The sequence below is a fragment of the Sceloporus undulatus genome, chromosome 1 (assembly GCF_019175285.1).
Source record: "Sceloporus undulatus isolate JIND9_A2432 ecotype Alabama chromosome 1, SceUnd_v1.1, whole genome shotgun sequence".
NCBI lineage: Eukaryota > Metazoa > Chordata > Lepidosauria > Squamata > Phrynosomatidae > Sceloporus > Sceloporus undulatus.
The window spans coordinates 277,581,725-277,606,808 of record NC_056522.1 but is presented as its reverse complement, the minus strand read 5'-3'; the positions used below and the strand labels follow the sequence as shown (position 1 = coordinate 277,606,808).

At 41.5% G+C, this 25,084-nt stretch overlaps 1 protein-coding gene across 11 annotated transcripts in view; it reads left to right on the top strand.

Moving 5' to 3' along the window:
• Positions 1-270: 270 nt before the first annotated feature.
• DENND5A (DENN domain containing 5A) overlaps positions 271-25,084 on the top strand; it is an 82,381-nt gene continuing 57,567 nt past the window's right edge. For 2 of the 11 annotated variants that reach the window (XM_042454652.1, XM_042454632.1), the window contains exons 1-3: positions 278-710; positions 21,527-21,598; positions 22,165-22,274. In XM_042454652.1, the coding sequence (XP_042310586.1) occupies positions 545-710; positions 21,527-21,598; positions 22,165-22,274 (348 nt within the window). In that variant the 5' untranslated portion in view covers positions 278-544. Of the gene's footprint in view, positions 711-21,526; positions 21,599-22,164; positions 22,275-25,084 lie in introns of all 11 variants that reach the window. The other 9 variants (XM_042454678.1, XM_042454660.1, XM_042454700.1 and 6 more) reach the window with 8 other exon arrangements.

Genomic DNA, 25,084 nt, shown 5'->3' with positions numbered 1-25,084 from the left:
CATGCTTCTCAAAATGGAGGAAGTTTTTTGGGGGGTGGGGGTGGGGTATTTATTCCTCCTGGACGGAGGGGGTGGGAGGCGGGAATGTGTTTGGGGCGTTTAGGACGTGTTTTGGGGGAGGAGGAGGGTCTTTATCCTGTCAGGGCCTCCTCCTCCTCCTTTCCCTCAGAGAGAGAAAGCAAACCGCAAAGAGCATCACGTCATCCCCAGTGCCCACCGCGCATGCGCAGCGTTGCGGTTCCTGCTGCCATCCCTCTCTCTCCCTCTCCCCCGCCCTCGCTCTGAAACATCTGGGCGCGAGCGAGAAAGAGAGAGCCACCCTCCCTCCCTCCCTCCTCCCTCTTCTGCTCGTTTCTCCTTCCGAACGTTGGGCCGTTACCCACAAGCCCCCGCGCCATGGAGGAGGCCGACGGCGGAGCAGCAGCAGCAGCAGCAGCAATCGCAGCTGGAGGGTCAGAAGCCGCGGTGGTGGCGACGGTGGAGGAGGGGTCCTGCCGCGCTCCGTCCCAAAGGGGGCCTTGAGCCCACTTTCATCTTCCCCAGCATGAGCGGCGACGGAGGCGGAGGAGGAGGAGGTGGCGGCTCTTCTTCTTCCTCCTCCTCCTCCTCCTCTTCTTCTTCTTCCCCGTCCGCTCCCGGCCGCTTCGCCGACTACTTCGTGATCTGCGGGCTGGACACCGAGACCGGGCTGGAGCCGGACGAGCTCTCCGGTGAGATCCGTCGCACTGCAGGAGCAATCCGGCTGCATCCACACGGGAGACAACCCGGTTTGGCACCGCTTTAACTCTTTTCTGGCTCAAGGCTATGGAATTCTGGGAGGTGGAGTTTGTTGTGGGCCCAGAGCGGAGCGGAGCGAACTCCATCTCCCAGAATTCCATAGCAAAGAGGCAGACAACAAGTTATTATTCATTATACAGTATTATACGGTTAAACGTGTGTCCTCTGATGCAGTTATTTTAGATGGCCGTCGAAGCGGGTTATTTCTGCTGTTTGGATGCAGCCCTGGAAGGGGAGGAGGAGGAGGACTACGGGTGCCTCTTTGGGACCGTTATGTTTTGGGGGGAGGGTGACCTTTTTGTGTGAACAACAACATCAGGGCCCTTGCTTCCCCTCCTCCTTCTTTCCTTCCTTCCTTCCTCTCAGGGTTACCAGGCGTCCTCCTTTCCCCCGGACGCGTCCTCCATTTCTGCCTTCTGTCCAGGAGGCGTCCTCCATTCTGAGCCTGGCTAAGAAGCTTGGATGCTAGATTTCATCGGAGTGTGTTGAGCTTTTATGTGGCCAGTGTCCTGCCTTTTCCCTTTTGCAGTGCCTTGATGCTTCCTTGGCGAGGACACCTCTGGCCACCCTGCCTGCCTTGGGGACTGTCCTAAGGAGATGCTGCACCTCGGTGTCGCCTTGGGAGCCAGAGCCTGAAAGCCACAGCAGTGCTCTTCTTTTATGGTGTGGGTTTGTTGTGTGCCTTCATGTCGTTTCCGACTTGTGGTGACCCTCAGGTGACTGGGTCACAGGGTTTTCTTGGCCAGGTTTCTTCAGAAGGAGCTTTGCCATTGCTGTCCAATGAGGCTGAGAGAGTGTGACATGCCCAAGGCCACCCAGTGGGTTTACATGGCTGAGCAGAGAGTTGCCGTCCAGCCCTCAAACCGCTGTGCCACACTGTCTGTGTGTATATGGAGGAGGGCAGAAACGAGGAGGCTCCGAGGGACTCTACACTAACATCCCAAATCCTCAAGACAGCGATAGCTTTGTTCATCATGAGGAAGAGGCCGGAGGAACTCCAAAGGCTGGCATCGTACAATTCTGTGCATTTTGGTTGGTCCAATAAAAGAATAAACTCTTACAGAACTATGGATGGCAGCCATGAAAGCCTTTGACTTCACGCTGTTTTGTGGATTTGGGATGTTATTGTACTTTGCTATATGGCCAGCATGGCTACCTCTGGATATGCTTCCTGGATGCAAAGATGCCAATATGCTCCTTTCTCCCACTCTCCTGTTCCTCAAAGCCTTCAGCCTTCTGTCCACGTATTCCGATCCCTCTGGCTCCCTCCACCCCATTTCCTGGTCCAGACTGTTATTGTAGTGAGTTTCCCTGGGAAATGATATAATCTCTTACGCGACAACACACAGGAGACTGTGGCAGGATGTCCATGTCTTTTTGGACATGCTAGTCTCCAACCGAGGAGACTTCACATATATGATTAAATTGTACTGCAATATGTGGCACAACACAGTGTTTTTAAACAGTCTAGTATTCTTAGGAGGTTAATGTTAAGTTTTTGTATAGCTCCCTCCCCCCTCTTTGGTAACAGATGAATAAATACACTACAAACTACTGCAAAGATTGGATTTAGTTTCCCTTGTGATGTGTGTTAATCTTCCCAGCAATTATGAGCTTTATAGTCTTGATAGTAAATGGCATGAATATGCATTTGCATATAGTTTCATACACTTACTATAGAATGCTAAATTCTTGGTAGTAGCAGCAACTTGCTTACTATACAGTATGCTGCTTAATATAAACAGACATATGTTTCTGTCAGGATTATCTGGAATAACATCATGAAAGCCTGCAGTTATTTTATGTTAAATGGGTATATAACATATTATAATCTATTATACTAAGTAAAACTCCAGTTTTCTGATGCAAATATTTTAGATTGCGCTCTTAGTAAAATCAAAGTTTGACCTCTTTTGTCATGCTCACTCAATGATAATATTTTGAGGTATTATATTTTGAAAAATGCATGTACTTAGTCTGAAATCACTTAATGGTCTTAGGTTGACAGCTCATATCCAGAGAAATGTGATACACAAAACATGCTTTCTTTAGTGATTCAACATCTCCCTTATTTATACCTTTGTATCTCCTTATAAAAACCTGCCCAGGTTTTAAGGTCTTTGGTGGAGGACTTTCTTTTGGTCCCAGTCCTGTCAGAGGCATGTGTGCCAAGGACACATCCCAGGGCCTTTCTTGGTTGCTGCTCCCTGGCTGTGGCATTCCCTCCCTTTGGGTGCTAGGCTGGTCCCTTCGCTCTTCTTCAGCCACTGGCAGACAAAAACCATTTTACTGAGACTGGCTTTTAGAAATCAATTGGCTGTTGCAAAAGGTTCTTTTAATGACACTTGTGTGTGTGTGTGTGTGTGTGTGTGTGTGTGTGCACACATATCTCTGTATTTGCTGGAATTTTCGTTGTCATAGTTATGATTTAAATTACTGCTGTTTTTAATAGAATAGTTTATTAATTTTTTTTACACTTTTTATTATAATCACTGTGTTTTCACAGTACTTTTTAAGAATCTCTGCTGTATTCTGATCTATGTTTGGTCTTACGTACGGGAATTCTTTAGCTATTTCGATTTCCTCCTTGACTAGCATGAATTTATTTCTTCTGTGGTCATTATTTTTGTTTTCTTTATGTTCAGCATTAAGCCCATCTTTGCACTTTCATCTTTGACCTTTATAGTAACTGTTCCAAGTCTGGGATGTCGTCTGCCAGTACTATGATATCATTCGCGAATCTTAGGTTGTTGATGTTGCTTCCTTCTGTCTTCACTCCTCCTCCTTCTGAGTCTAACCCTGTGTTTGTTATGATGTTTTCGACATATAAGTTGAACAAATACGGAAGTAAAGTGAAATGCATAGATATAGGATGGGGGACACCTGGCTTAACAATAGTACATGTGAAAGCGATCTAGGAATCCTAGTAGATCACAAATTGAACAGAAGTCAACAGTGTGATGTGGCAACTAAAAAGGCCAACACGATTCTGCATCAGTGGAAGCATAGCATCTAGATCAAGGGAAGCAATAGTGCCACTCTGTTTTGCTTTGGTCACATCTTTGCAGGGAGAAGAGGGAGAGAGGTGTCTGGGCAGCCATTTTGACTGGGTGAATTTCCCCCCAAACCTTTGTGAGAGTGTTTTCCTGAGGGGCGGGGCTTCTGTGAGCCACTGGGGTGGGGCTAGCAGCCTAGCCTTTATAACTTCTGCCAGAGGCGCATGCCTAACGGCACACAAAGTTTCCCAACAAAGGGAGGTTTAGTGCAGAGGGTGAGCTGGGGGCTTTGTTTCAGGGCTTCTCCTTTACTTTTAACTGTTTTATTTCTTTAAGGGGCTTCTGGAGGGTTTTTGCTCTGAGGGAGTGAGAGACTTCCCTCAGAAAGTAGCTAGCAGCCAGTAGCTTTCTATACAGCAATAGACCTTGTCTCTTGAGCTCAGTGACAGAGCTTGGGGAACAAGCCAGGTCAACAGGGGCTTTTACCTGGGTGTTTAATAGGCAATTTTTGAGCGGGAAGCTCACAGTCCTTGTTTCAGTGCCTGCTTATGATTTCTGAGCATGGACAGTGATGGAGCTGCTGCAGTCACCTGCAACATTTGTGGGATGTTTATCTTGCCTAGAGATTTAGAGAACTTCACCTGCACCAAGTGCAAGTTGGTAACACTCTTGGAAGAGAAAGTCCAGCAGCTGGAGGCCCATATACACTTCAACATATTAGAGAGCAAGAAGTTTTCCTGGACAGAACAGAATTGTTGGGGAACACAGGGAGGAAGTTTCTGGGGAGGAGGTCACTTCACATACAGAAGCGGTAAACAGTTGGAGAAATGTGATACATGGAACTAGGAACACTATGGATCATTCTGGGAGCTTGCAGCTGCAGAACCAATTTGAAGCCCTCTCCCTTATCACGGATGGTGAGGGAAAGCAGCAGGGACAGCCCTGAGCACCAGCGACGGAAGGGAAAACTGTTGCCTTTGACCTAAAGCAACATTTTAGGGAGGACTTGGCTATCAAGTCAAGAAGGTAATGGCAAAATCCCTTCTTAGTTTTCCTTTAACAGGAATATCCTGTGACTGGAGTTTCACTCACAGGAACTCTGGATCTAATCTAGCATCCAGCACAGATATAATTTGATTTACATATAATTTTTATTCATATGAGTGGATTAATATCTATAAAATGATGATCTTCACATACTCCTGAAATTATTTTTTTCCCTTCCTGACATTGCCTGGATTACTGTTCTTAATTTTTAAAAAAGTTGTCAGAAGTACGTCCCACTGATTTCTGTGAGTAGTGCTTCCAAGTTAAAAGGTTTCACATTGCAAGTTTATGGTCTGATTTTGTGTTTATTTACTTGGAAGCGAGTCCAAAGAAAGCAGCTGGACTTAATTGCTGGAATTCTGTTATATCTTTTTGCTGATGGAGCTGATTTCCTCTATTAGATTGGGATGGAGATTAATCCTCCCTCTCACATGCAGTCCCATGTGCCCCCTCAAAATGAATTTGTGGAAATCCTGGAGCAGATTTTGGAAGAGTGTGGTCAATGGTGTCACTATGGTTGGTGTTACCTGGTGCAATTGCGCAAAAGGGCTGCTGGATGGAGATGGATGGCGGCAGACTGCTCCCCCCTTTCCCCCCTCCCCCAGCCATCTACCCAGCTGCCCACCATCCACCCAGACCCAGAAATGGCTACTGGGGGATGGGCAAGTGAGTGGTCAAGTGAAGCAGCTGGAGAAGATGGAAGGGTGTGTGTGGCTTCTTCAGGCTCCTCTGTCACCTTGACTGTCTCAAGTAAGGGAGCCAAGGCAGTGGAGAAGAAGGGATGGGCATCTGCTCATTTGGGCTTCTCTGTGGCCATGGCTCGCTCAACTGAGGGAGCCAAGGGAGTGGAGAAGAAAGGGCAGGTGCTGCCGGCTCTGCTGTTGCCTGGCACAATGACAGCAGGAAAGGAAGGAGTCCATGGCAGCATTTCTGCCATTTCTGCGGACACTTCTCTTTCCTGTCTGATCAGTAGCCGCGCCAAGCCTGGAATGGGCTGCTAAGTGGCAGCATCGTTGCCTTCTTCCCCAGTGGCCATAGTGAGTGGAAGGTCTGACCAAGCGTCACCCCTTCTGAGGTGTCACATGGTGCAGTTCCCACCCCACATCCCACTGGTGACACCCCTGGGTGTGGGGAGCTATAGAGGGAGAAGGTCCTACTGCATCAGTGGAAGTCAACTCATATTATATTAGAATTTGATTAATCTCATATAAGTGTGTATAGTGTTTGAACATTTAGAAAACCTGAAATGATTGCGTAAATGTGTCACTTACGTATTAAAGATAAGAATGGTAGAGAATGGTTTCTTATTGCAATATAAACCCTGAACTGTGTAAAATATATGGGGGAATGGGATTACTATTACCGACTGATGCAGTAACTAAGGATGGCATCTCTCCTCTAGATGCCTGCTTGGCGTCGGTAATGGGCTGGATGAGGGAGAACAAACTCAGTGTGAATCCAGGGAAAACGGAAGTACTAGTGATAGGTTCCCCGGCTCCGGGTGATGAGATCTGTCATGCGGTCCTGAACGGGGTCACGCTCCCCTTGAAGGACTCGGTGCGCAGCTTGGGAGTGCTCCTTGACTCGTCGCTCCAGCTAACACCTCAGGTGGATGCGACGGTCAGGAGTGCTTGCTATCAGCTTCGGCTGATACGCCAGCTGCGTCCTTACCTGGACCGTAGGAACCTTGAAACTGTTGTACATGCTTTAGTAACCTCTCGATTGGATTTCTGCAATGCGCTCTACATGGGGCAACCCTTGTACCAAACCCGGAAGCTGCAAATAGTACAGAATATGGCAGCTAGATTGGTCGCTGGTATTTCCAGGTCGGACCATATAACACCTATCTTAAAAGATCTCCACTGGCTGCCTATTTGCTTCCGAGCTCAATACAAGGTGTTGGTTTTAACCTATAAAGCCCTAAATGGCTTGGGCCCAGGGTACTTGGAGGACCGCCTCTCTCCACATAATCCGCCCCGCACACTTAGATCATCCGGGACAAACCTGTTAGAGGTTCCTAGAACACATCTTGTAAGAACCTCACAGAGGGCTTTTACCATCGTTGCCCCGTCTTCCTGGAATAAGCTCCCCTTAGAGCTTCGCTCTGCCGCCTCATTAGATTCTTTTAAGAAGAATTTAAAAACATACTTATTTAGATTGGCCTTCCCTCTTTAGTTTAATTGATTTTCCTCTGCCCTTTGTTTTTCTCCTTTGACTCCGAAATATTTGTGATTGATTGTTTGTACCCTGATATGTGTATTTTTTGACTCCTGTTCCTATTTTTGTAGTAATGTTTTAATTTTTTATATTCTAATTTAATTTGTATTGTAAACGCTATTGTAACTGTTTTTAACATTTGTAAGCCGCCTTGATCTTTTTTGGAAAGGCGGGGTATAAATAAAATTTATTATTATTATTATTATTACTATAAGCATTATAACTGTTTTTTAGCTGCACCATGAATCTGTTAAACCCAGGTGTTAATATAACAAACTCTAATGAAACTGCTACATTAAAAAAATACCTAGGAGTGGTTGAACATAAATTACAAACAAACTGAAGTAGGGAGGTTTCATTCTTTTGCATTTTGCATACAGTAATTGTGATATGTATTAGAGCAGTCTGGCAATTCTTGTAGTTTTGTTCTTAAATTTATAAGTTACACAGGTTCTCCTGCAAATCCTTCTGAGGTATGTGGTTTATACATGATGGACTCTTATAAATCTGGTGCTTCCTAAAATACATATTTACTAAACTGAAAAGGGTATTGTGTAGCTTTTCCTCTACTGAATATATTTTTAGCTATATAGAGCCTTCTTTGTGTTACTGAAACAATTTGTTTAATAAGTGGCAATTGTTGAGATAAAGCATTGGTAGTACAGAGCTTTTATATTTTTCACTCTTCACTCAAAATGTGAAGAGGAGGAAGGAGGGAAATGGGGTTCCTAAACAAAACAAAGCAGTTTTTAAAGACTAACAGTAATCTGATTGGTACATGTTGCCGTTTTCTCCAGGGCCAAATCTGTCTTGAGCAGAGCCTCTAAAGTAACATTATGAGAACTCCTGTTTGTCACTGGGGCTCTTAGCAATGTTTTGAGCCAATTTGTTCCAGCAAAGATGGGACAGTGATGTTAGTAATATCAGTTAAAGTATTCTATACATTTTATGACTATAATCCACGTAGGTACTTAATATAAGATACACTAAAAGAACAAAATTTATATTGCATTTTTCTAGGAATTGTACTCTCTCTCTCTCTCTCTCTCTCTCTCTCTCTATATATATATATATATATATATAATTTCAAAAACAGAGCAATCTTTTCAGAGATCTAAAAACATAAAAAAACTAGAATTTGTTAATTTCAGAAGATAGCAAAATAAATTTTGTGGTTTAAAATACTCAGACCTATTTTGTCAAACACATGAAATTATTGTTTACGTTTGCATAGCTGTAGGACAGAGAGAATGGAAAGTAGGCCACACAGCTAAGTAATGTTTGTCAAATTACTGTCCAGAGAAAATAAGTATACGATACAATAAAAATGGGTTATGAGTGGAGATATTTAAGTAAGCATCGAAAGGGGACAGTAACTTCCTGTAGTGAGCTATTTTCAGAGGAGTTGCTGTATCAGTCTGTTTCAGCATATTAACAGAGAAAGACTTTTCTTTTTTATTTGCCATTTCAGGTTTTATTATATTTTAATATATAATTGGACTATAAACCTCATTGAGTATATTATTGGAAAAGCATATACCGTAGTTTTGACTGTGAGAATGTTAGGCGGGAAAAGGATTGAACCCTGTTCTTCTTTTCCTCGTTGTCTTCACTAAAAGTCCTGTTTTTAAAGGGGCCATTTGCTTACCATTCCATATCTGGAGGTTATGTAGTAAATTGTTCAACCAGGGATATTTGAATACAAACTTCCCACATCCAAACTTCAAAGTTCATATTGTGGTAAATCATTTATTAGAGTAACTGAAAAAACAGAAAAATCTCTGCAAATTATTGAAACCAAACTTTTCTTCCTCAGACAAAGATGTCTTTAACAAAACATACAGGAGTTTGGGGTTGGTTTAGTAAAGATATATAATATTATAAAGAGCGGTCTCTGGTCGCTATCGTGGCGACTACATGGCCTACTTCCAAAGCCAGGAACTGGATTATTTCCACTCCTTTTTGATCCAGCCCAAAGGTCCAGATTGTGGAGTTGGAGCAGGTTCTGGCTGCTTTGGGAATGCATCATTTGAATGCCACACACCCCAAAGCGGCCAGGAGCCGCTTTATTTGGACTGTGCATTTTGGGCTGTAGACACGTAGGACATTATTACATGAGCCCTATTCTCGCAGCAAGAAAATGGAAACATACTGGTTTGCCAGCAGCCATTATTGCACATCTTGTCATTCACGCAACTGGGGCTGCTTCTGTCTTTGCATTCTCTTCTGGACTCCCCCTTAACCTTGCTTCCCTGCCTTTTCCCCTACCAAGCATGCCTTTCGGCATGTTATTTTATTTCATCTTTCAGTTCCAGAGTTCTGCTAATGAAATTTAAGTTTTAAAAGAAAAAAGAAATTAAATAGAAAAATATTATATCTGGCTACTTGCGAATAGTGAGTGGGATTGGGCAGAGAAGGAGACTCTAACACTTTCACCTGTCCCACATACTTAAAAATATTGTCTGATGAAGAAACCACAGGATTCAAAAGCTTGCCCAAATTTTTGTGTTTTTTTTTGTTGGTCTCTAATAAATGTATTACAATATGGATTTTGGCATTTGTCTTATGGGTAACATAGCTATCCCAACATCTGTATGATATTCATACTTGTTTCAGTCTTTAGCCACACCACATGAGCTTCATAGAAAGCATGGCGAGGCTATTGTCCAGCATAGCTAATGGAGAAGGAGAGCATAATGCATTTGCAATATTCTTTAAACTCACTTCTGTCATTTGTTGTACAGTTGTTCCTGCAAGTAAACAAGAAAGTGAAGCAGTTACTTCTAAGAGCTAGGTTAGCTGAAGACATTTTGCTGCCTCAGGCAAAGCAGTAGAGCCCTTCGCTCCCCTCACTCAAGTCAAGGTGCATGATCCTCAAAGCCAGCTGAGTTCTTTTGGCATGTGAAGCAGAAAATTCCACAAGCATTTCTTCCCTTCCATGGCCGTAAAAGCACAATAGTAAAATAAGCACAATAATGAAATAAATAGTCCTTTGATGACATCCAAATCTACCATCACGATGCTTAATGGTACAGCTAATCTGCCAAGAGCAAGGTGGCCAAAGTACTAATATTGGTACCAGCTGAATCAAATTGTAGTTTGTAAATAGTGCACCAACAGTTTCCACATAACCAACTGACTTTAATGTGTATGCTTGGAAGAGAGGCAATGAGTTCTTCCACATTATGTTGGACTGCAACTTCCATCAGCCTTAAGCAGTGTAGCCAACAAGGAGGGATGAACTGAGGGGGAAATTGCAGTCCAACAAAATTTGGAGGGTTTTATCGCCATAAATTGGAAACTACTTGAAGGCATACAACAATAACACATCTCTGCATTAGTGCATGGAACAGATCTAGGAAAATGTTTAAAATGCTCTGCTGTAGTATTAAAGACAGTAACCAAGCCCCTTTGTAATGCAAAGTGGCTTTTATATTAGTATTTCTGCAGGAGGTTGGCAAGCATTTGTGGTTAGATTCGCAATAGCAGTTGTGAAATGCTTTGTACATGTTGTTGCTCTAGATCATGCAGTTTTCTCCCTCTTCCTGAAGAAGCCTGTGGTGTTTGCCATGTTTTGGAATACCAAAGAGCTCTTTTGTTTCTTTGGGAACTGAGGCAGACGTGCTATGGTAGCTGATATTGCATGAAGAATGGAGTGGCTGATGTAAGAGCAGCTGGTCTCTGTTAAAGCTTGTTTGGAGGTGTAGGCTAGAATAAGAGCCTGCTTTATGGGTGATGTTGTGATACTAAGTTTTTGTACTGAGTAGAATTTATACTCCTGGGTGAGGGGCCATGGTTTATAAAAAAAATCTTAAAAATAATTATGCAGCAAAGCATCTTTGTAGGTTTTTGTGTTAGTTGTCCAGCATATGCTTATAGTGCATAAAACTGGACAGTGGTAATTGCCTCTGCTTAATTTTGAAGTCAGTAATTAGACAATTGTTAACTTTGGGACTTTAAATATGTATTTATTCCTTACATTTTCAACACTAAGGCCCATAACTGAACTTTCCTTGGTTCCTTCTTAAACTGAAATTGTGTGAAATGCTAGTAACAGTGATGTAGCTAACCAATTTTAGACTTACTGAATTTACTCTGTGTGTCTGTTTAAAGTACACTATCATGTGCATTATTCAGTTTGAAATATAAAAACTAGCTCCTCCATTTTCTACTTTACGACTGCTTCTGCATTCCTGATAAATTACAGCAGAATAATGATGCACTAACCATGGTGAAAAGAAGTACCCTCTGCATGTGCAGTTTTTAATTTATTCAGATCAGCATTAACATGATAACAAAAATAAATAATTTATATCTTCTGCTGCCCTAATTCTTAGGGATAGTCCACAGTGGCCAAATAAAGCGGCTTCTAACTCCTTTGAAGCCTGACTTAGATGATGGATGAGGCAAAAGTGGGTGGAAAGCAAAACAAAGCTGCTCTCTGGGGCTAAAAACCAGAGCAAAAAGAGTCTGGGATACTCTGACTCAAGCCAGAAAATGTGCATCCTCGCACTGGCATATAAACAGCTCAGTGCCAGTATGGGCCTGTGGCAAAGCAAAAACGTGATCACCAATAATGCATTGTAATTACAACATACAAAAAACTGCACAGTCCAACAGGGGTCATGGGGTGAAGGGGGCATTTATGGGGAAACTCCACGATGGTGCTTTGTCAATGTATTACTGGGCACACCAATGCAATTGTACAGGTAGTGCATCACATGTGTGACCGTAGCCCGTCATATGGGCAGGCATCCAATAGCCTGGCATCTGGGTAGGAAGAGAGAGTTAATTGAAAGTAGCAGGTGGTGTATTTGTGGGAAGATGTGTGTACATGGTAGGGAGGCAAGGAGAAAAAATAATTGCACAGCGTGGCTTCACTTCGCATTATGTGGACAGCCCATAGGTGTTTGACCCATCTTGAGATTGGGTGGTGCAGACAGCATGGTTTTGACGTGCTTTCAGAGAACCCAGGATTGAGCTACTTGTTCCTGCCTATCTGCTCTGGCCCTACAACACTATTTTATAGCTGAAAAAGAAAATATGTTTACAATTAAAAACAATAAATTGAACGTCTCTAACCATGTACATACCTGGCCACTCTGATTAGAAAATGGTTCTAATTATTAGGGGAGGGGAGGGGAGGGGGAGAAAAGGATATTGTGGTAATGGTTCAAGTGTTGACATCAGGTCTGTTTGTCACTTCAATCATTGTCTGCCCATCTCTGGGTGATCACTTGCAGTCTGAGTTGTGCTACTGATAAATATTCATAAGTGGATAAATATTCAGAACATTTGCCCTTTCCTCTGTCAAATTGGAAAGGCCAAGTAAATGCTTTTATCTTGGAAGCAGAGATATTCAGTCTTGCCTGTAGAAGTTCATGTGGAAAAATCATTCATATGATGTGACGTTGTCATGAATAGTTACTTAAGTATGCACAGGACATTAGTTTCCTCTCTCAAGTCTGAAGTGAAGATTTCCCGAGTAGATAGATACATTACTGTTCTCTTTTAAAAAGAAAATGTTCAGCTGTTTCCAACAAACAGGATAAAGGAAACTTTTTGCCAAGTTGTTATTTTGGGTCAGTTGCTTACTGGATAAAAGCTTATTTTGTGTTTTATTTTACTATAAGACTGAATGTCTTTGAGTGATAGGAGTGGAGAAATACTGAACTGCCTTAGGAGTATGGGAATATATTACTACAAGAGTTATGCTTTGTGCATCTTTCTATTTCTGTTCCACCTTCCTCCCCTTTCCCCAAATTTATGTAGCCACAATACAGTTTTCGCTTGACCATTGTTAGCAAAATGTACAACACAAATGTCCTTTTTCTTTTTTCTTTTAATTTTTAAATTAACTTTCTCTTTCTTGTCTTCTTTCCCTCACGAGTCCTGGAAGAACCTCTTTTCTTTTCTTTCTCTCTCTCCTTCTTTCTTTGTATCTCATCTTCTTTCTGAGTTTTGCCTGACGGATTACCTTCCATCAGCAAAAAATGGCGTCCGTCAGGACTGGATGGGAACGGGGGATGGAACGGAGCCTCTTGGAGGATGTCTTCATGTGCGATAAACTCCGTTTTCTGCTGGATGCGCACGCACACGAGCATCCTCCTTCAGTCCCCAAAACGCTGAAAATTGTGTGTGCAATAAGGTTCAGTGAAGCTTTGAAAGCTTGCAACAAGTATATTGTGCATTTTGGTTGGCCTATAAAGGTATCACTATTTGGTGGATTTTTGATGCTAAATATGCTAAATGGCCAACACAGCTACCCGTGCATGACTTCCCCTGGAAGATATAGGTTCACAGTTTGTGTGTGTTGATGGACTCAGCCTTGACCAATTTCATCATTGCTGGAGATGCTTTATCTGATGACAGTGGCATGTTCCTTAGTGAATGAGGTGGTATGATAACCCTGTTTAAATATTTGAAGGGTTGTCATGTTGAAGATGGAGCAAGCTTATTTTCTGCTGTTCCAGAGAATGGGACCTGGAACAGTGGATTCAAATTCCAGGAAAAGAGATTCCACCTCAGCCTTAGGAGGAACTTTCTGACAGTGGGAGCTGTTCGACAGTGGAAAACACTCCCTTGGAGTGTGGTGGAGGCTCCCTCTTTGGATGTCTTTAAACAGAGGCTGGATGGCCAACTGTCGGAGATGCTTTGATTGTGAGTTCCTGCATGGCATGGGGTTGGACTGAATGGCCCTTGTGGTCTCTTCCAACTCGATGATTCTAATTCATTTTCCCAAATTGATCTCCTCGGAATGCTCACTCTCCAGTTGGGAATTGTCGTTTTTAATGGTATTTTAAGGTGGGAGGGAGATGGGAATTGGATTTTATATGTTTTCCTATGCTTTTACTTGTGGTTTGTTGTGTTTTATTTTTATTGTTCTTATGTTTGTTGTTACCTGCCTCGACCCAATACAGGAAGAGGCAGGATACAAATTATTATTATTATTATTATTATTATTATTATTTTGATATACTGTAACATGCCCTACCTAGGGTTGGTTTTGAAGAGTGTTCAGAAACTTCAGCTGATGCAAAGAGTTATAGCCAGATTGTTGACTGGGGCTAGTTGCGGAGACCAAATAAGTCTCATATTACAACTGCTTCACTGGCTGCTTGTTTTCCCCCAGACACAATTCTAAAACTTGGCTATGACTTATAAAGCTCAGGCAGTTTGACAGTCTCTATTTTCCTGTATGGCCTTAAATACCCTAATGGCACCAGATCCCATCTCATTTTGGAAGCTAAGCATGGTCAGCTCTGTTTAGTACTTGGATTGGGAGACCACCAATGAATACCAGGTGCTGCAGGCTATATTTCAGAGGAAAGGACTGGCAAAAACCCCTTGCCTAAGTGTTCCTTGCCTAAGAAGACCCTATGAACTTCATGGGGTCACCTTAAGTTAATAGGTGACTTGAAGGCACATATATGTACACACACACACACACACACACACACACACACCTCTTTCTGTATAGCCTTCCTGGGTCTTGAGATTCTCTAGAGACTCCCATCTCTCATTCCCACCACTTTCCCAGGTAGAACTTGTGGGGATGCAAGATAGTGATTTCTCAGTGGCTGCCCCTAAGCTCTAGATAGAACTTCCTTCCTAGGGAGGCCAGACTAGCTCCTCCTTGTTGTACTTCAGGCAGGAAATAAATACTATTTTTTCCTGTCAGGCTTGTGACAAATGAATGTTTTTAAACAAAAGTCTTGTAAGATGGCACTCAGATGTTTTAATAGTACTGTTTTAAAGTTGCTTGTTGTTTTTGACTGGATGTTTTAAATTGTTTTTATTGCGGTTGATAGTTTTAATTCTGTTTTAAGATTGATCTTTTGTACATGTCAGATATGTTGTATTGGTTTTATTTTGTAAGTCACCTTGAGGACCAGTTCTGAAGATAGGACAGGTTATAAATAAAAATAATCATCCTCATCTACATCAAAGACTGTTTTGTTTCTAGTCCAGCATACCTTCTATTCTTGGGATGCAGTGGCTTGGTGGTTAAGATGCCAATTCTGATGATCGGAAGAATGGAAGGTTGGCAGTTCAAGGCCTGAGTGCTGCATGATGGGGTGAGCTCCTGTCACTAGTCCTAGTTTCTGCCAACCTAACAGTACAAAAGCATGCAAATGCAAGTAGATAGATAGGGACCACTTCTCAGTGGGAAGGCAACAACGTTCGGTGCAGTCATGCTGGCCACATACCACTGGAGTAATCCTCGGACAACACTGGCTCTTTGGCTTAGTAACGGAGGTGAGCACTGCTCCCTACAGTCTATTACGACTAGACATTCATGTCAAGGGACTACCTTTACCTTTTATACCTTCTATACCTTTTGAAGCTAACTGATGCAGATACAGTAATAACGGGCTGATATGGATACATATACAGTAACTGCAACTGAGACATATAATAATATATATAAATAAATTTATATATTATAATATATATAAATAATATAATATTAGATTAAGAAATAATGTTTGAGCCCATAAGGTTTCTGCATGAAATAAAGCTCTTTTCACTTCTGAAGAGCTCTCCTAGGCCTCTATCAGTATAACCTATTTAGACTCATTGCGTGCCAACAGTGACAGAATATACTTTTTGGTGGATTGCACCATTATCTTTTCTCTCTTTATCCTCAAGGTATTTCTCTTCAGCCATTCTTGCTTATTTTCCAACAGTTCCCTTGCTTTACCTGGGGGATAGGAATCATTGAGGTGGCATTGTATATCCAGAGTATTCAAGATGGAACTACTGGAATGTTTAAGATGCCACTATTGTAATCTAGCAGCTGCTGTTCTAAAATCCATTCAGTTCCTGCAGCACAGCAAGGCGCAGCAGTAAGGAAGGGAGGCAATAATTGCTGGTATTTCCTAGAACAGGAAGAATTGTGACTTGCTGCTAAGGACACTAACAAATAGGCTTATCTTGTTAATTGGTATCATCACATTGACTAATGGGATCAAGAGATAATGGGTCACTCTCAAAGCTTGCTGAGTAGCAGAGAGAAAAATGTATTAATAAATAATATACATAAAACTTACCAGTCACACTTGTGTGTTTCAAAAGCCCAAGCTTTGTTTTTCAGCTGAAGGTTGGGGCCAGATGGGAGTACACTTTAAGACAGAGTCAGATTAATGTCTGTCTGTTTTATGGATAGTCATTTTTAAAAACTGATGACAACTTTGGTTGTGTATATTGTCAAAAAGGGAGTGGGAGAGCAGTAAGATAATGGTAGTTTGATGTCTTCATTTTTTCCTGCTGTTTTAGGCAGACCAGAATTATTGGGATTCAGCGCATGGACAAAGGTAGCAGCTATTTAAAGGCATTGTTGCATAAACAAGCAACTTTTATTCCATCTCCAGTCTGTAACTGATTCCTCTGGAGAATCTGCTGCTATTGCATTAGTGAACAAATGCAAGATTTGATACATTTCCTTTCAAAGTGTCCTTTTGAAATAACTATCAGGTCTTCCTTTACCATTTAGACTGTCACACATCAGTTCAAAAATAGGTTCTGCTTAATAAGCAGTTCACCTTTTGAAAAACACACGGGGAAAGCAAGAAATGACACATCTAACAAATACATGATGTTGGCTAACTTCTCTTTTCAGTCATGAAACTGGTCTGCTGGGATATAAAATGTGCGGAATGGTAGTGCTTCACTCATGCACGGAAACTGTTACCTAGGAAAGACTTTGAGGGACTTCATTGGGGGGTGACATCCAGTGTACAAATGACCATGTTGGATTTAGGATGTAATGTATTCATTTTTATTAAAATTTTAAAAGTAAAATAAGGCAAGTAATAGACAAATAAGTAAAATAAGTGAAAACAAAATAAAATTGTCCATCTTCACCCATGTTGCTCCCTCCTGAAAAGGGAACAAATAATGTAGAAGCCTGTTCCCCCCCCCCCCAATGTAGCTTATCATAGGCATACCATTTGGTTTGGTTTTATCCAGTTTAAAAGTTCAATTTGCCAAACTGATTGCTCGTTACCTTTTTTGGTCTTTCCTATGAACTTTATATTGACCAGGGTAATGTATCCATAATCAACGGTCCAAAGCACACTGCAGAAATAATTCAAGTTGAGACCTCTTTAACTGCCTTGGTTCAGTGTTAAGGACTTCTGGGAACTGTAGTTTTGTGAGACATTTAGCCTTCTCTGTCAGAGAGCTCTGTGTCACAATAAACTACATTTCCCAGGATTCCCAAGCAGTATGTTTTGAACCAATAAATCTCAGATTGCATGAGTCTGAATTCACTCCTTTAGTATTCTTTCATTTGGGGATGATAAGCAAGTGATTCCAGCAAGGATGTAATCCTTGCTTATTTTATTCCTGATTACTTGAATGGAGACTTAAAAAAAAAATCTTCCTGTTGAATAAGATTATGAGAATTCTTGCACATTTTTAATATTTCATTTTTGGGGACTTCTGTTTGTACAAAAACATACTTTATGGTAATGCCATACTCCTTGTAAAATTGTTATTTTTAAAAGAAACAATTTTTTTACAAAAACTTCCAAAATGTGAAAAAAATGGTGATATAGTCATACCTTCATATCCATGGATTTAATTATTCACAGTTTGAAATTATTCCAAAAAGATATCAATTCCAAAAAGCAATCCTTGATTTTGCCATTTGATATGAGGGGTACCATTTTACTACTCCAATATACAGTATATAATGGGATTTGAGCATCCATGGATTTTGATATCCACAGGGGCTCCTGGAACCAAGCCCCAGCAAATACCAAGGGCCCACTGTAGCTGTCAATATTTTTCACACACTTTCTTGTTGAGGGCACAGATATTTGCAGATATTTGTTGCATCCCTAGATGCCAGTCACTTATTTTGCAAGGATGCTTCTAGATGAGAGTGGTAACTGTTTCTTTTGCTGAGAGTGAAAAGACTGGTGAAATGACAGGAAAGCATACATGATTTATAAGCACAAGAAATAACTGTATGGATGCCCCGTAAAATCTTATGAATAAGGCAGAGTGATCAAAGCTTAGTTTAGAAGTATCCCAGTAATGTATGCTTTCTATTTAAAGAGGAGTATGAGATAATGGAGTATCTTGGAGGAAGGTGGATAGACACTCTGTGTAGGAACATTCCATACTGCAACATTTTCCTGCTGGTTGTATTCCTATAGCCTAATTCAAGGTGAAGCTTGAAAACTGTGTCAGTAATGAAGAATCTGGAAAAGATGAAAAGAAAAGATGGGTAACTGACCATTTTTGCAAAAACAGTTTATGCCCTGAAGATTCTGTGAGCAATTTGAATTAACACAGAAATGTAATCTGGAATGATTTTGCATTATTATAGAAGAGAACACAGAAACAATCCAAAATCAGCATCTCCTGCTGCTTAATTATGATGTATTGGGGGAATAAATGAAGTATTGAAACGGCTTCCCCCATGAACTTATTTTGCAGGTGGTGATAAAAGCTTTGGGTTTGTTTGAAGCATATTGCTTTATGTAATTTTGCTTTATTGATGTAGCAGCTGTCATGTGCTGCCTACTCATTTTGGTATTTGTTTGATGAAGGTGACAAAGTTTAATTTTGTAGTAGAAATTCTTTATTTAGAAAGCACTTATATTCATAGGAAGTAAAGAGGGAAGGCTATTGCCATCACTCTTGGACATTTAACTGTATCAGATACCCTGTGGGTATATTTCTCGATTCCTGAACATGAAACCATCATTTTCAATAGCAGTACAGGTATAGATCAGTTAATGAAGTAGATGTGTTCAGGGTTATCTTTCAAGTTGTTTCTGACTCATGGCAACCCCAAGACAAAACTCTCAGTGTTTTCTTGGCAGGATTTGTTCAGAGGAGTTTTTGTTTTTGCCTCCCTTTGAGGCTGAGAGAGTGTGATTTGTCCAAGGTTACTCAGTGGATTTCCATGGCCAAGCCGAGATTCAAACTCTGATCTCCAGAGTCATAGTCCAGTGCTCAAGCCACTACACTATATTGGCTTTCTTCTTGTATATTACTTCTTCAACAGAAAATGTGTTACCAGAGGCAGAATTAACATGGAGAGAATAGTGTTTAAGCAGATTTTTATCCAAAGCTAGCAATATGCACTTGTGAAATGAACAACCAGGTCAGGTAAACCATGCAGAAGAAAAGAGAAAATGTTCTGAACCTTCTAAAACTCTCCCAGTGCTTTCTTCCAAAATTCATCTAGGGATGACTTCCTCCCTACCAGCCTCTGTTTTTATCATAATTTCCAGATTGGTATGCTTTTTTAAGCTACTGCTGGTAGCTTGTGTGGGAGACTTATCTGCTTTCCCAATTTTTTTGTCAGTTTCACTGTAGTGTTCGCACATGCTCAGCAAGGGATGCTGGACATAGTTGCTGTTTACCATGCCTGTTGCAGGCAGGCACACTCAGCTTCAGTAAGATCAGCAAGAGTAAAACTTCATACTTTCGCAGCTCATGTTTTTTTTTTTTTACAGTGTTTACTGCAGACAAATTGCTGTGACCTCACATCAGATGGCTGCAGCCTTTGTTCATCATCTTTCCAGTGTTGATGTTGCTAAAAAATAATCCCTTCCAGCTAGACAGAAAATAAGGCAAGAAAATTTGGGGGCTGGCAATCATAGAAAGATTTGGTAGAGAGAAGCTGCTTTGTCAGAGGCTTTGTTAACTGAGTATGCCTGTATACATTATTATTATCACATGCGGGAAGCAAGTGGTTATCTCTATAACGTCTTGATGAACTTTACAAAATGGCATAGCTAATGGCTGCTGGAGTATGTAGGATTGGGAACCCTATGGTACAACACAGCAGACCATCTTCCAAATATTTTTATATCTGAATTTTAATTCAGCAAAACGCTTTGGGTTGTTACGTATATGTAGGGATGCCATATCCCACCTGTAGGCGGGGCAATACTGCTTTGGGCGGTGCCGACCCGGTCCTGGTCCGGTTTGGCGCCAAAACCGGGATGGCACCACCCGCGGCCACCTCCGCCCCCGCGTGCGCCGCGGGGTCCTCCAAGGCCTCGCTGAGGCCTGGGAGCGTTCTCCACGGTTGAAGCTCCAGCCGCGGAGACGCTCCCTCCCAGGCCCCAGCGAGGCCTTGGAGGTGGCTCCGCAATCGCGGGGTCCTCCAAGGCCTCCGCGAGGCTGGGGAGGAGGAGGAGGCCGCTTGGCACCGTGGCAATCGCTGCGATGCCAAGCGGCCCCTGTGCCCCTTCTCGGCCTGGGAGCAGGCCGAGGCTTCCTCCCAAGCTGGGAGGAGGAGGAGGCCGCTTGGCACCGCGGCAATCGCTGCGATGCCAAGCGGCCCCTGCGCCCCTTCCCGGCCTGAGAGGAGGCCGAGGCTTCCTTCCAAGCCGGGGAGGAGGAGGAGGAGGACAAGGTTTGAAAATGTAGGACTTTTTTTTTTTTAATTTCCTGACCAGGAAATTAAAAAAAAAATCCTACATTTTCAAACCTTGTCCTACATTTGTCCTGGTTCGGAGGTCCTCAGGTATGGCAACTCTACATATATGGGTGAGCAGGGCCAGCACATTGTCAAGTACCTGCTGAGGCCCACATTTCCAGTAGCAGACTCACTGCCAATCCCTGAGGATGTCACTGATTCTGCTTTCTGTTATTGCTTGTTCAACTGCCTTCTTACAGCAGGCTAGCAGTGACAAGAGTGAGAATGAAAATGGTATTCTACACACCTTATCCTTTGTGGATTGCACCAGAAGAAGAGGCAAATGAAAGAGCAATGGCAATGCTGGTGAGAAGCAGATGGGTGCAGTCAACGAGGAGCCTTTTCCGTGGGCCTTCCAAAGACTGGAAGAATCACTGATAGGAAGTTATTCAGTAATGTCTTCCCTTTAAATAGTTTTAAAAAGAGAGAGAGAAAGAATGACAAATCTTGAAAAGAGATTTTAATTTCAAGGCCCCCATATTTAATTTTGTTCTGGAACATCAATGAATTGTTGCTACTCTGTTAGTTGAATACAGTATATAAGTTGCATCTAGAATTTATGTAGCAGTATGCTCAGTGTTCTGTGTACATGGTATTCAGCTGATTTCAGAACAAAACATTAAATATATATATGTAAATCTACTTATGAGTTACAGCTGGAATAGACATGATGAAACAATAGAAATTTAGTAAACCAACCTTTGTGAGTTGTCTTGATTCATTTAGACTACTCCACTATTGGGCTGTGATCAGGGCTAACCACTGGATTTAAGGCAGAGAGTTTTGTTTTTGTTTTTAGTGTGCATGCTGTCTGAGACAGGATTCTAATATATACTTCCAAGTATGAATGTATAGGATTGCATTGTAGAGCAGTACTAGATTGTGCATACTTCAGGTTCATGGACAAACACTATAACCATTCAGCCACTGGTTCTGTAGAACATTTGTTTGAAGACATTGTTTAGAAACAGACTTGTAGCTATAATAAAAAATTACCGTATTAAATTATAATGCCATGTTCTTTTTATTTGTTATATAGCATTATGCCAGTATATACAGGCCTCTAAAGCCCAAGATGGTGGTGGCCGTTTCATTTCAAGTTCAGCAGAAGGTAAAACAAAAGCAGGGTAAAAATAATCAAAAATTTGATTCATATTAAAATTTCTTTTCTAATGTTTCTGTCCTTTGACAACTTTGTGCCTCCTAGATTTTCAACACAGCAGATATATGTAACAGTTGACAAATTCCAGGCTTGCCTATTAAATAAAGCCACTAACTATGTCAGTTTGCATTTAAACTTTTAGCTTAACTACTGCATCTTTTATCTATGTGTGCATTTCTTAGACTACTTTTAAAATGGGGTTTGTTTTGGTGAATATATATGTATGTCATACATTTTTAAAATAAATGAAATTTCAGAAATAAATGAAGTACAAGTTTGAATAGTATTTATTCATGGAAAGACACAGATGGATAATTGTATGCAGGGGCTCTAACTGTGCTCTAATTCATTCTGCTTATTCTCTTTTGCTAATCACTACTTTATACTTCCTGTTTCTCTTCAAGGAAATATTTGAACTTAATCATATTACTTCTTCATGTGCTTCTGGCATCTCTACACATACTCTTAGTGTAAAAATATTGAGAATAATTTTGATTTTTTTTTTCATTTTTCAGGTGAAAATTTTGAACAAACTCCATTAAGACGCACATTCAAGTCCAAAGTTCTTGCTCATTATCCTGAAAATGTTGAATGGAATCCTTTTGATCAGGATGCAGTGGGAATGGTTGGTAATTTGCTGTGTTCTTCATTTTTCACTGTTTCTCTTACACTCAGTGGTTTGGGGCAGATTATAATATGATTGTTTAGATGCGGCTCTAGGAGGCACACATATTTATGTAAACTAACTCGCATAAAGTTTTTTTTCTTTTTCCAGGAATTGGACACTAATGTCTTTATAGAAAGAAAACTTCTGTTATTCTAATTACAGCATAGCCTTGAACATGGCTGACTGAGGCTAAACAATAAGAGAGTGAGGCATATGCCCATATAAGAGAAGTCTCAGAGAGACCAGATATGTTTCTTAAAGACACTGCCATTAACACAGCAGCATAATGTTTCCCAATCTCTTCACATCAGAGTGTGTGTCTATATCTTTTATGCCCAGCTGTCCCTCATACAAGTGTGTGTATTCGTAATAAAGCTAGTGTATGGCACAAGATGGCCTATCTGTCACTGTGTCATAAGCTGAAATATATCTATTTATTGAACTTGAAGTGAATTGCTTTAATGTGAAGCATGAACAACTTAGACTAAATGTATTGATAGCAAATTTGTCAATTTAAATTCAGATGTAGTTTTGAAAAACTGAAGGGGCATGTGCATAAAGAGTGGAAAATCCTCTCTTTTAACTCATCTCTTATTTCCTCTACACATTTGCTTTTTTCCTCAGTAGAATTATGCTCTTTGGGGATATGCTTGACCAGGAAAAAAGCTGCTTAAGGAGCTCAAGGCAGATAGGTTAATTGGTAGCAGTAGGGTAGGATTCAGAGCTCCTGTGTCCTAATTCCTGCCCAATTCAATATGAATATGGCAGATTTTTGCTTAAAATACACATCAATGTAAATCAAAGCTTTCATACTATTCATCTATCTTCTCATTCATAACATTTCTTATGCAGAGGTTACTGCTGAGATGGAGACTTCCTATAAATATTTCCATAGTTTCATTTTCTTTGTAGAGGAGAAAACATTGTGAGAAGCTGAAAAGCTTACTATAAATTCTAGAATTAGGATTTTTCCTCAAAGATTTACTGTATTCTGTTAGGGGCTGAAGGTGGAAATTGTTAATTGCCTTAAGTTGACTTCGACTTATGATGACCCTGTGAATGAGACATCTCCTATGCTCTTTGTGGGATATGCTTGACCAGGAAAAAAGCTGCTTAAGGAGCTCAAGGCAGATAGGTTAATTGGTAGCAGTAGGGTAGGATTCAGAGCTCCTGTGTCTAATTGCTGCCCCATTCAATATGAATATGGCAGATTTTGCTTAAAATACACATCAATGTAAATCAAAGCTTTCATACTACAGTTGGTACCTCGGGATACGAAATACCCGGTTACGAAATTTTCGGGATACGAAAAAATCCCATAGGAAATCATTGTTCCGGGTTACGAATGTTTTTTCGGGTCGAAGAAAATTTTGGTGCTTTTTTCGGCTTTTTCGCACGAAACGCGGCTTTTCCCCATTAGCGCCTTGGCAATTCGGCTTACGAAGGCTTTTCGGGTTACGAAAGCGGCCGCGGAACGAATTAATTTCGAACCCGAGGCCCCACTGTATTCATCTATCTTCTCATTCATAACATTTCTTTTGCAGAGGTTATGCTGGGATGGAGACTTCCTATAAATATTCCATAGTTTCATTTTCTTTGCAGAGGAGAAACATTGTGAGAAGCTGAAAAGCTTACTATAAATTCTAGAATTAGGATTTTTCCTCAAAATTTACTGTATTCTGTTAGGGGCTGAAGGTGGAAATTGTAATTGTCTTAAGTTGACTTCGACTTATGATGACCCTGTGAATGAGACATCTTCAAAACCCCTTATCCTCAACCACTGTGCAGGTCCTGCAAGTTAAGGCCCAAAGCCTCCCTGATTAAGGGGTCATGCAGACGGCCCAAAAAAGCAGTGCATAGAGAGTGCCAATCTGGGCTGCTGCCATGGTACTTAACCCAGCCAGCAGTAAAGAGTGGCTTTTCCACGCTCCTTTTTGGCCGGCTCTTATGGATTGGGGCAGGCGCAGTGTAGCTTCCGGCCGTTCAGGGTGTGCATCGTGTAAACTCCACACTCTCAGTGGGGCCCAAAGCTGATGTTTTTGGCCTGCCTACTTCGGCCCATGTCTGCATATAGGCCTGTTACAGACAGGCCAAAATAAAGCTGCTTCGATCACTTTGGAGGTATGGTATTTCAATGTGCATGAGTCCTAAGAGTCCAAAAACCACACCAAACCTGCACTCCAGCGTGGTTTGGTGCGACTTTTGGACTCTTAGGACACATGCATCATTGAAATACCATACCTCCAAAGTGACTCGACAGTTTTATTTTGGCCTGTCTGTAACAGGCCATAATGTTTGAAGGAAGATTTATAATCACGCAGAGTTTTGGAGCCCATGCAATCTGCATGTTTACTCAGAGGAAATACGATTGGGTTTCTTGGGGCTTACACACAGTAACAGATAGAGGTGCAGCATAGGTCTTGGACTACTTGAATTTTTCTGCTTCCAGAACAGCTGTGTTTATGAGATCTCTTATTAACATGGAGGAGATTTTTTACTGGTTTCCTCTGTGCCTCCCAGATTTGCTCTAAAGGCTTGGGGATCCTCCAGAATAGCATTGTAGATGCCATGGAGAAAAACAGGGTGCCAGTAAAAAATGTATCCCCGTTGTTCACCAGAGGCCTCTCCTGCATGAAGAGTCTTATGCTGTGTGTAGTTTCATTGATTGACAGTATACCAGTTTATAATTAGCTTGAACCTAAGTAGATAGGGATGCGGTGGCTTAGTTAAGATGCCGTTCTGATTATCAGATGCTCAAGAAGGTTGGC